General features: G+C 36.2%; 1 protein-coding gene across 2 annotated transcripts; it reads right to left on the reverse strand.

The window, feature by feature from the left end:
- Nucleotides 1-384: 384 nt before the first annotated feature.
- On the reverse strand, nt 385-12,137 carry LOC105211520 (cold shock domain-containing protein E1). Of its 2 annotated transcripts, none has more exons than XM_011182976.3 (12): nt 8,302-12,137; nt 7,098-7,477; nt 6,830-7,009; nt 6,553-6,767; nt 6,285-6,492; nt 3,237-3,446; nt 2,944-3,177; nt 2,726-2,879; nt 2,478-2,647; nt 1,305-2,315; nt 813-990; nt 385-744 (listed from the first exon to the last, which is right to left on the reverse strand). In XM_011182976.3, the coding sequence occupies exons 1-12, from the start codon at nt 8,336-8,338 to the stop codon at nt 728-730; spliced, it is 2,994 nt and encodes a 997-aa protein (XP_011181278.1). In that variant the 5' UTR covers nt 8,339-12,137; the 3' UTR covers nt 385-727. The 2 variants fall into 2 exon arrangements, with proteins under 2 accessions (XP_011181278.1, XP_011181279.1); XM_011182977.3 differs by lacking the exon at nt 8,302-12,137 and adding an exon at nt 7,615-7,990.
- Between the last annotated feature and the right edge of the window lie 231 nt (nt 12,138-12,368).

The following is a 12,368-nucleotide window of genomic DNA, read 5'->3' on the forward strand; positions in this document are numbered from 1 at the left end:
AGCAATAAATTAGCACGATTAGTTATTGTTCTGATACTGGTTTAGTTATGTGTGCTTGTTACATTTTTACCGTGGCTTTTGTTTATATCTATCACACCTTTGATTCGCGTCTACTTTAGCAGTTTCAATAAATTTCTGACTTCAAGTTTATGTTTACGTCTGAATACTCATAATTGAAGTGTTATTAAATTCAAATAGAAATAAAAATTATAATTAAAAATCCGTTTGCACTTTGGCATTTTTTCCGTAAAATGTTTACTTTTAAATAGAGAATAAGCAACGATGAGCTGTATTCTATCGTGCATATGCATTGCATGCTTACAATCTCTTGTCATATTCAATATAGTTCTTTTTTCTGTTTTTTTTTTTATTTTACTCAAGCAGTTCATATTTTTTATTACTGTATTCCTTTATTTAAGATATTTTGTATTGTGTTATTTTAGTATTCATATTAATAAATATGCCATATTTATTTTCTTTTCTGAGGAAGAGATGTGGTCTTACGCATTTCTTTGCTTCTTCTAATATTTATCCTCAAGCACGTCCACACTGCCTACATATACATTATAAATTCTGTTAAATTATATTTATTTGCCCCCTCCCTCCTTCTCGCTTATCCTGCACCCTCAATTTATGTTTATTCATTTTTTATTCCATGTGGTGTTGCGGATACTAAATCGTGTAAGGCTACAACGCCTTCCAGATCGTATTTGTATACAGCAGCTTTCTATTCAATTAAAATACCTGAAAACATATGAAAATATCAACGATTGTGGGAACTATTCAAAAATGAAATATTTGTTTGGACTCACCTGGAATGCGTGCAATACGTGCTTGAGGCAAGAAACCCTTGCTCTGTGGTCCGCGTGGTGCGCGAGTGATGATTAATCGTGGCACAGTATCGTCAGCATTTAGCTTTAAGCGGGATATCAAGCGGTCCGGACGATCGTTAATCTTCACTACATTGCAAGCTGAAGATTTGCCATTGCGCTGCACAAGAGAACAGTTTATAATTCATTGGTGAAAAGCTTATACAAATTCAAAATATAAAGAATATTTATTTTGCATTCAAAGTACAGTTGAACTTCTATAACTTGAACTCTTGAATTTACAACAGAAGTCAAATTTCATACAAATTACCTTCCGTAACTCGGAAATCCCTCTATCTCGAAGTTTTTTTATGGATTATGCTGATTCGTGTTAGGGAAGTTCCAACTGTACTTAGTACTTAAACTTAGGGACACTTATTTTAATTTTTAATTTTTACTGGAGGAACTTTAAAATTAAAATTAAAATATTATTACCTGATTGGTGACCACCGAAAATTCAACCGTATCGCCTGGATGCAGAGCAACTGCATTACCTTGCACCTCTGACATGTGAAAGAAGAGCTTTTTGCCATCCTCGATCTCGTAATTGAGAAAACCGAATTGTCCTTTAATTGAATCAACAGTTGCACGTTTCTTTTGGCGTACAGCATTTATTTCCGCAGCGCGTCCGATTTCGTCGATCTTGAAAGTGACCAAGTCACCTTTCTGTAACAAATCACGCTTATTTACCAAACTGGTAATTCCGAATTCGTGCTGTGTCAAAACACTTTGTTTAGTTTCATCCAACACCTCTATAAGTCCAGCATATTCCTGTTGATCGGGATTGATACAACGCAGTGGACGAGCTACTATTCCATTGTGAGTTCCATCCAAAATGACTGGCTGTGGAATGGAACCCTTTGGTAGTGTGCGCACATTTTCGGCCGGCAAGCAGTTTCCAGAGGCGGAAGTATTGCCATTCGGTGAAAGAGTATACTCCACCTCCTGACCCAATTCCAACCAGTTCGGGTTGCCAACATAATTGCTAAAGTGAAAAAAGACTTCTTCATCATGCGAAAGAGTCTCGATAAACCCAAAATTCTCTTTGATGACAGCAATAAAGCCACGGTAAGTTTGCCCATGTTCGTTCATTGCTAAGTTATTATTGTCCAATTTGAAGTCTTCAATCTTTGGTGTGGATAGCAGCTGAGTTGTATTAGTCAGTGGTAAATATCCGTTCTGTGGTGGGGGCAACATGCCACCGGTGTTACCTGCGATGCCAACGTTAACACCAATGCCGGTATTGAGACCAACGCCGACACCATTGGACAGTAGCATTTGCTCATTGTTTTGGTTGTGCATATGTTGATGTTGCAGTTGGTTCGTTGTATTGGTTAACATATGTTGTGGTTGTTGTTGTTGTTGTTGCAATTGTTGCTGATGAATTTGTTGCATCTGTCCAATTAGTTGTACATTTACAGCAATGAATTCTTTGTTTCGTTTTACCTGGTTAATTGGAATTATAAACGATATGAAACGATTAATAATATATATAAATAATTCTGACCAAAACTGGTTTTAACAGATGCTAACAAAGAAAAATTAAAGACTTTCTGTTTCAAAGTACATAAAATACCCATTGTGGAATTCCGTACATCACATACTCACCAAGTAGATATCGAATCGTACACGATCTCCAATTCTTGGTGGTTTCTCGCAGTCTTTAAGGAAATACATTATAGTCTTTTTGACATCACCGTGATCATACGTGATCACACCGCCCTCAACGCGATCTTGGGATTTGATTGGACTTTTAGGCGCCTCACGCGTTACAGAACCTGTTGCAAATACCGCAATGACAGATATATTTTATGTTGTAGCTATAGTCAAAAGAACTATTTGTTTTGCAGGCATACCTTCAATATTACTTGCCATTAGCATCTCAAATTGCACTGTGTTTGGTGGCAAGTGCTTTATGCGAATTGCATGCAAACGGGATGTGTTGTATGGAACACCGGGCTCCTGAACGACGGTAAATTCAACTTCGTCATTTACAGCAATTTCCCGACTCTGAAAAATTAATATTAAAATAAAATTATTAAATTCGATTTACTTTTACTCCAGGCATATTTACCGTATCCAACACCTCCGTAAAGTGGAAAAATAAACGTAAATTGCGTTCAACGCAACGTAAAAAGCCAAACCCGTCCTTAAGTGAGGCAACTACACCTTGCTCACGCTTCTCACCAGAAACCTTAAAGGTCTCATCGAGTAAAGAAATCGAAGTTGCACGCTGCAATTGATCACGCCTATCAGTGGCAAGTAAAAATTGAACCCAATCACCATGGCGCAAAGTGAAGTCACCCTTCTATATGAGAAAATTTATTATAGATACTTTTATCATAGTCTTTTTGTTTGTGAATTTACCTGATCTTTGTCCCCAAAGGGTACTTCCACTTCCGAATAGTCCGGTGCTCGATACCGTATACGACCGGGCAATGGGTCATTAGTTTGTCGGGTTGGATTATTACGGTCAAGAGGCTTCAACACCTGCCCTTTGTAGATCGTGGTATCAACGTCCTCAAAAATAACGGATCCTGGGGGCAATCTTGTAATATTGCAAGCAAACTCTCGACCCTAGAATACGAAAAGCGGTTTTTTAGTTGTATTATTTATTATTGCTACATATTTATGAACATGTTATGGGGATGGGGTCATATGTCGAAGTTCACGGAAGTGAGGAAAGTTTCTGATTGCCATTCACTTGGGAGTGGCCAGGAGCGATTCTTTTGCATATGACTCAAGCAGATCACGACTTCCGGTTTTAGACCAAGTATCCTCTGATTAGCCAACAGATATCCGTTTGAAGGCGAGCTAAACTGAGAAGGCGAAGTCCGCTTCTGCGGTTGAGCGTAGGGTTTGAAACCCACCACATAAAAAACCTCTCCAATGAAAGACCAAACAGAGCCTCGGAAGAGAAACCCCACTTTTAATGACGACCTCTGCAAACGTTATAAGGATCACGATTTGAGGCCACGCACCTGAAATGTCCGTACCCTTAGTTGGGAAGGTGCCTTTGGTTGGTTGATGTCCTCATACAACTAAGGGCTGACATCACCGCAATCCAAGAAGTGCCATGGACGGGACAAGGACGGAAGAAGGTGGGTCCTTGTGACATCTACTACAGCGGCTATATAAAGAAGCGCAAATTTGGTGTTGAATGGTGGTGGGAGAGCGACTCCGTCGCCGAGTCCTGGCATTCACCCCGGTGGATGAACGTCTAGGACAATGTGAACGAGACAAAGTGGTCAAAGATGTCACGACGTCAAAATTGTGCTTGGCGATTTTAACGCTATGGTGGGTAAAGAAGGTGTCTTTGGCACAACAGTCTTAAAATTCAGCCAGAAGCTGATCGACTTCGCTGGGGCCCGAAATGTGGTTGTCTGTAGTACAGATTCCAGCACAAGAAAAACCATCAAGCTACGTGGCTGTGCCCTGATCGAAACACGCGCAATCAAATCGATCACTTTGTGATAGACGGAAGACATGTCTCCTGTGTTTTAGTACGCTCCAAGGACCAAATATTGACTAGGGCCATTATCTGGTAGCAGCGAAGATACCTAGTGCCGCAAAGAACGCCCGCCAACAAATACAAGGAAGGTCGACGTCGAAAAGCTGCAATCGCAGCAGACAGTCAAGAAATTTTCTACTCGACTGCCACTCCTGCTCTGTCAGCACTCATAAGCATCTCGATATAAATGAGCTGTAAAACGACATCTCTAACTCATTTCATACCGCTGCAACCGAAACAATTGGTCTCCGGCAATGCCAAAAAACCAGTTGGTACGATGAGAATTGTCGTTCCGCAGTGGAGAGGAAACAGAGGAAAGGAAAAACACATTCGGGGTGGGATAGATATCGAGAGCTAAAGAGGGTAGCGAGACGCATTTGCAGACGTAAAAAGAAAGAGGCCGAAAGAGGCAACTGATGTCCAGAGCATACTGAGGTTATGGAGGAAACACTTCTCCGACCTGCTGAATGGCAGTGAAAGTACAACACCAGGAGATGGCGATCCCCCAATCGATGACGATGGAAGAGAAGTTCCATTATCCGACCATGAAAAAATTCGAATAGCAATTGCCCGCTTGAAGAACAATAAAGCGGCGGGGGCCGATGGATTACCGGCCGAGCTATTCAAATACGACGGCGAAGAACTGATAAGGTGCATGCATCAGCTCCTTTGTAAAATATGGTCGGAAGAAAGCATGTCTGACGATTGGAATCTCAGTGTGCTCTGCCCAATTCATAAAAAGGGAGACCCCACAATCTGCGCCAACTACCGTGGTATAAGGTTCTTCAATATCGCATATAAGGTCCTGTCGAGCGTGTGAAAGAAAAAAGAACACCGTGAGAAAGATTAAAGCTGAACGAACTGACTGAATGAGAAGAATCGACACTAACCACCTTTTCATCAGTTTTAAAGCAGCCACGGAAAGGAACTTGCCGCGATGTCTGAATTTGGAACCTCTCCGAGCCGTTCGATACCAAATGAGGCGTTAGACAGGGAGACTCACTATCGTGCGACTTCTTCAATCTATTGCTGGAAAAAATATGAACTGCAGAGCTAAATAGAGAAGGTACAATCTTCTATAAGAGTGTACAGCTGCTGGCGTACGCCGATGATATTACGAAGCGAAGCGTATGGGTCTGGTGGTGAATGAGGACAAGACGAACAAACACACAGTCAACGAACGCTTCTTGGCTCCCACGTCACTGTTGACAGTCATAACTTTGAAGATCTACAACTAAGTTTCGTCTACTTGGGAACCAGCATTAACAACACCAACAATGTCAGCCTCGAAATCCAACGCAGAATCACTCTTGCCAACAGGTGTTTTGGACTGAGTAGGCAATTGAAAAGTAAAGTCCTCTCTCGACGAACCAAAATCAAACTCTACAAGTCGCTTATCATTCCCGTCCTGATATATGGCGCTGAAGCGTGGACGATTGCAACATCCGATGAGACGAGGATCTTGGGTTTTCGAAAGAAAGGTTCTGCGTAAGATTTATGGTCTTAATATTGGCAACGGCGAATACCGCAGACGATGGAACGATTCGCTGTGCGATTTATACGACGACATTGACATAGTTCAGCAAATAAAAAGACAGCGGCTACGCTGGGTAGGTCATGTTGTACGAATGGATGAAAACAATCCAGCTCTGAAAGTGCTCGATGCAGTACCCGCTGGAGGAAGTCGCAGAAGAGGACGACCTCCACTCCGATGGGAAGACCAAGTGGAAAGTGACCTGCCGTCACTTGGTGTTTCCAGCTATTTCGGCTATAATCGCTTAAAGCGGTTCCTACGCCAATATATATGTGTCCATATAAGGCTTTGGGTATATGTCACAATTTTTTTTGATATTGAAATACGGATTAGAAAAATGTATTCTGTTAACTATTATAATAATACTCACATTACGAGTTTGTATGGTAAATTCAACATCGTCGCCTGGGCGTAGCTCAACGTTTCCCTCGGCTTCAGAAAAATGGAAGAAAATTTCTTTGACGACATCAGCACGTTCAATAAATCCAAAGGATTCTTTCATGGAGCATACAACACCACGATACTTAACAGGCTGCGCTGGATTCTCCAAACGGATGTGGCAAGCACCAAGGTTACCTCTATAAAATGCGAACGGTCAAAAATATTGCGCTACAACTGAATGATTAATAAGCAAATACCTTTGGTTAGTTGCAATTTGAAAACTGACTTTATCGCCGGCACGTAAATTGACATTTCCCTCAACATCATCTTTGGTATATGGCAAGAAAAAGCACTCGCCACGGTTTTCATAGCTGATGCGTCCTGTGGTCTCGTTCGACGAAAGTAAATTGTTAGCGCAATCAGTACGAAGTTCTGTTGTAACAGTGCCAGTAACACGTTCTTCTGATAACACCTGCCATTCACAAAAGTAACTATGAAATTAAATACTAAATTGTATTGGTTTTTTGAACCTACCACTTCTGGAGCTATCTTCGATACTTGGCTTGCTATGGGCTTGCCTGTCCGACGGTCGTAGGTCATTTCAAATTCGACAGGATCACCAATTTTTAAGTGGTCAATATTACCGCTGAATTGCGAGAAGTGAAAGAATAATCGCGCCTGACGCTCGCAACATTGAATGAATCCGTAAGAATGCTAAAATAGTGGATATGCATTTATATAAATAGGCTTACTCTGAAAAGGCTGGAGAATTTTGTAGCGGAATAGTGTTTTGCGTACGTACCAAAAGTTTCTCAATAATTCCAGTCTCACGAGTTGCTTGACTTGGATCGTTGGCAGCTGACGAAGAGCTCGATTGCGAACTAAATATTGATGAGGAGTTATTACCGCCCCCACCACCACTACCTCCACCATTGCTCAAAACACTATTGGATTGGAATACACCGATTGTTGCCGGATTTTGAATGATCTCCGGAACCTCATTAGCGTCGAAAATCCCAATTTGTGGAGGATGCTGGGATATCGGTGGTTGAGTTTGCGATTGAGCCGGTGGCGGACCCAGCGTAGAATCCAAAGTAAAAGTGCCAATTGGCGGAAAAGTAGTTTGAATACGCATGGCATTCATGTTGAAAAAGCCATCACAGGAAATGTTATCGTAGATTTCTAAAAATATAAAAGCATAAAAAACTATTACCATCCGTCTGAGGTTTACAATTTTTATTTAGTGTTTTAGTCACAATATTATGTAGATTGTAATGTAAATGATGTAAAAAATTTAAGAACTCCTGATTTAACTCAACTATTTTTAGGTTTCACAACTGTGAAATCTCCTCAAAGCTCACAGCACGAACAAAGATGGATAAAGCCGCACAAACGATTCAATGACAAACTATAGATTGGAGACAGGCACAAACAAACACACACATAGAGAGGATCATTTACAAATACATCAAAACATGCACGCTCAAATAAACCGCACACTACAAATTCCTTTTTCAATTATTCTGTTTATAACGATGGACAACAGGAAGTTTACACTAAAATAGATTAAAATTTTGTAATTTAACAGTTTCCAGGACACACAAGTTTCTAGTTTTTTTCACTAATAATTCGGAAAGACGATGAGCAATTTAAAATAAATATAAAATATGAAATTTTTCAAAATTAATGTGACAAATTTGAAATAAATCAGATGGAAAGAACTGATTGGAAATTTATTAAATAACTTTGCCTAATAACATGTCAGTAAATAATCAATCGATATTGATTCGAAGTTGAAGAAGCTAATGCACATTGTTCTAATTGTAAGAGTAGCTGTAATACGAAAAAAATTCGCTTTACGGAAGTAAAGGATATCTGCACCATATTAAAAAATAACGGTATTTTTCGTATTATATAATAAAATATATTAAATTATTAAGATAATTAAAAAATAAAAATATTATATTACTAATATTACAATTAACGTATTTGTATTTTTTGTTTACCTTCACCGGTGCGGTAACCTTTTGATTGGGCATTCATGTTGCTAAATACACGTGGAATACTTGTTGTTGGTAGTAGTGGTGGTAGTTCTTTTGATCGCTGGGGATACACTTCGGTTGAAAGAATGATAGACTTGGTCAGTCGTAATTAGAATTTAGTTAATTTGCTAACTGCACGGATGGCAACATACGAAGGAAATGTGTAGAGAGGGTTAAATAAAATATAATTTATAATCCTTTTTGTTGCTGAATTGGTAAGTTTTTTTTTTTAATTTTTATTTCAATTCGACGGTAATGTTTTATTATTGGAGTAATAACACGCTCACGCTGATTTTTATGGAGGCAGTGATAGTTCACTGAAAGCCTTTCTGAATGTTATTGTATGTATGAGTTAAATGCCGGAACACAGCGCCTTGTAGGATTGCACGAAGAGAGCTAAGTAGTATTCAGTAAATCTCATTTGATGTTATGATTTGTTCTTTGGATGTTAAAAGCGTGATTATTTATTTATTTCATTTCATTTTCCTCACAAATTTCTCATTTTTCATGCATTGTTGAGCCTGGCCCGCATACGTTTTAAACCGCTTTACTAGTTGTGTGTCACTAGGATATTTGTTTTCTATTGTTCTTAAATCTTAGTTTTATATTTAGACACGTCTGATATACATATATTTTTTATATTAAGAGATTTTTTGAAGACGTAACTAAACGCATTTCAAAGTTGACCTTTAATAGCTTTGCTGCCTATTCGCTGTTTGAATTTTTTTTTTTTTGTTGTTTGGTTACTGGTTGCTGTTATTTTGTTTTATGTTATTGTTATCTACTGTTCTAAGCTTTAAATTTATCAAAGTCTTTCTTTAATCATATATTACGACAGTCCTTAGCTCATTTGCTCGCAGTACTCCAGTTTGTCCCAGTGCTTCTTATACTGCACTAGCTGCTCAGATAATGATTTTGTATTTTGTTATTTTATTTTTTGCGTTTTAAGTCTGTTTTGCTTATATATATAAGCTTAATATTATTCACTTAATTAATATAAAATATAATATAATAATATACTATAGTATATATGTATCGAAGTCCTTTAAGATATCACGAATTTGTTTCAATGTTTCATTATCTTCATTTGCATTTGCTTTAGTTGCTTCTATTTTGTGTTGTAGTTTTACGTCTATATTTTAAATTTTAGTTTTACTTCTAGTAATTAATTCAATTTAATTTAACGAAAATTTCTTTTGTTGCTGTTTTGTAATAATAATCTTTGTTTTTGTTGATATTCCTTACTTTTTGTTAAAGTTTATATTATAAATTTACAATAATTATCACAGAGTTGTTATATCTTTCTTTGAATTTTTGTTTGTGTTTTGTTGTTCTTTATAAACAGTTTATTTTATTTAATTTTGTCTTATTTCGTTATGATGCATAGTATCATTCATACACAAGCACACAATAGGTACTAGACACTTTCACATGCGCAAACATCCGTTTTTAATAAATTTATTTATTTATTTTATTTCCTGTTTAATATATATTATAAATTTCATCGATTTGTTACTGCAGTCTGTCTAAATTAGTTCCGCTTTTCCACTTTTGTCACGATTGGTTCCCGGATCTTTGCTTGATTATCTCCGTGTGGGGTGTTCTGAGTAAGCGTAGCTAGTGCTCGCCAACAAATGGCCCTCCTACTTTCTATCGTCCGCTTATTTATTATTAGTTTATTTTTTTTTTCAAAACTATGATTTTTTATGGAGTAGTTATTTAAGAATTTCGTTGCTAATTCATATATTTATAACTATCTTTATACACTAGTTATTTGAAGTTGATCAGTTGTGTTGTTATTATTGTAAAACATATGATTTATTCACACATAAAAGTGAACTTAATAATATTTGAGTTCTGTTTTTGGAAATATATTTTTGGGTTACTGTTTTCGGTTCCTGCACTCCTAGTTAAATAATAAAGTTGTTCTTATTGAAAATTTCTTAATTTGCCATGTTATTTTGAAGAATGGTGTAAATCATTGTTGTTACGTTACAATTACTTATTAATTGTATACTGCATTCAGTGCAGCTTTCGGTTCAACTAGTTTTCTACAGTTACTTCGAACGAATCGTAGTTTTAGTTATTATCTGCTATCTTCTATTTATATACTTTTTTAAATAAACCGCTTCGTTGGTCATGCACTTACTCCAGTTTTTATTTTCGATTCAATCGGTACAAACTGATTAAATTTTTTGGAAAATTTCAAAAGCGTTTACATATATCTTTCATCGAAACACCTTGTCATAATAGGCATTTATTTGTTGACGAAAAGGAATTATGCCGGCTAATTGCCAGGAGTGGGTAATAGATAAACCATATTTTCACCGTTGTTTTGACGACCGTATTTCATTTATTTTATATTGGTTTTCTCACTTTACGCACTTAGTTATCATAAAATATACCTCCGAATACAAAGCTACGTTATCTGTGTTTTGGTTTTTATTTCACTTCCACGTTACCCAATTTTTATGTTATTAATTTGTCGTGAATCGTTTTTTATTTTGTTTGCTTTTATTTATTGTTGTCTTAATGTTTAATTTTTGTGTTTTACATTTCTTTTCACAACACTCTTAATTTTCTATTCTGAAAGTTTCTTCTTTTTATAATTAATATTAATGTTTGTTTTGTAACTAATTCTTTTCTTATTACGTTTTGTACTTTAAAACTTTTCTTTTCAGTTGTTTTTTTTTTTTGTTTTGTTGCTGGTTGTGTTGCTTTTGCTTTTTATTGTGGTTCAGAATTTTTAAAGTTTGGACAGTTCTCGCATCTGCATGAATGTATTGAAGTGTTAATGATTTTTAGAGGATCTGTGTTTAAGGAGTGTTTATTTCAATAACTTTGTTTTTAAGGGTTTGGGATCAATTTAATAGAATCTGCTGCCTCCCAAACTGAGAGGGGTATGCACCACTTTTTTACTTCTGACGTTAGATAGATTTTTTGACACTGGACGATGTTTGCGTAGTTACTTTGTTTTTTAAATTTTATTTAAATATTTTGTATTGTAAACAGCATTCGAAATTCTGGCGATGACAATATTTTTTAAGTTTGTCAGTAGTGTCGTACCTCGGAATGTTTTTATGAGTTCACAGAAATAAAATGATGTATTTAAGTTTTGCAACTTTTATCATTTAACTATTTGCAGTTTCCATGTGGCACAGTATCTTAACAGACAGTATCTATTTAATTTACTTTGTACGCACAAATTCTTCCCAATTGGATTTGTCTGCTTTGAGATTCTTAAGTTGTTATATTTTTTCCAGTGATAAACTTTTATATCTAACAAATTTGCTACTTCAAAAATTATTGAGTATTGAGAGTAATATTTTTAAATAAATTAGTGACGTTACGGTTTATTTGTCTGGTCTTCACCAAAAAAAAAATTAAGCCAGAAAGCTCGCGTACGAGCGCGTACGTTTAAGCACTTTCTCACAATAATTTGATCCACAAACTTTACGTATTGGCCGCTAGCTATTTTAAAATTATGAACTTTTTAATTGATGAACTGTATGAGTTTTTTTACTGTGATTGTTCAAAATATAGAGAACAAGAAATTATTCAATTTCTTTATTCCTCCACTATAACATCTGCCAAAGTTTTCAGATCAGTTTATTACTTTATCTTAATCGTGCGCGATTTTGTTTTTGGGTTTTATTGTTTGATTAACTTGTTTTATTTTTATTTATTTATTTTTTTTTTTGTAAGTATTTGTTGATTTTGTTATTTCGTTTTCGATGGTGTTTTAGATTATGATGAGAATAGTTAAGTGTGATGTCAAAACGGAGTTTTAGTTACAAAAGCTGAAAATACATTAAAAATATTAATTACTATAAGTCATTTAATAACATTAAAATTTATATATAACGTGAATGTCTTTATAAATAAGTTCACTATACGATATGGCCAAAATGACCAAGTTGATAGATTTTCATATAGAGAACTGTATTTTATTCCAAATTAACTATTAGTTGAGTTGCTAAACAAACATAAAACCAATTTAATTTACACCGATCATATAATAAATTTAAAAT

The sequence above is a fragment of the Zeugodacus cucurbitae genome, chromosome 4 (genome assembly GCF_028554725.1).
Source record: "Zeugodacus cucurbitae isolate PBARC_wt_2022May chromosome 4, idZeuCucr1.2, whole genome shotgun sequence".
Lineage (NCBI taxonomy): Eukaryota > Metazoa > Arthropoda > Insecta > Diptera > Tephritidae > Zeugodacus > Zeugodacus cucurbitae.

Excerpts from the sequence above, each read along its gene's own strand:
- LOC105211520 (XM_011182976.3), bottom strand. The coding sequence starts at position 8,338 with ATGAATGCCCAATCAAAAGGTTACCGCACCGGTGAAG. Across the intron at positions 6,493-6,552 it reads CAAATTGCAACTAACCAAAG|AGGTAACCTTGGTGCTTGCC; the intron begins GTATTTGCTTAT and ends CGCATTTTATAG. Across the intron at positions 2,648-2,725 it reads AATGGCAAGTAATATTGAAG|GTTCTGTAACGCGTGAGGCG; the intron begins GTATGCCTGCAA and ends TATTTGCAACAG.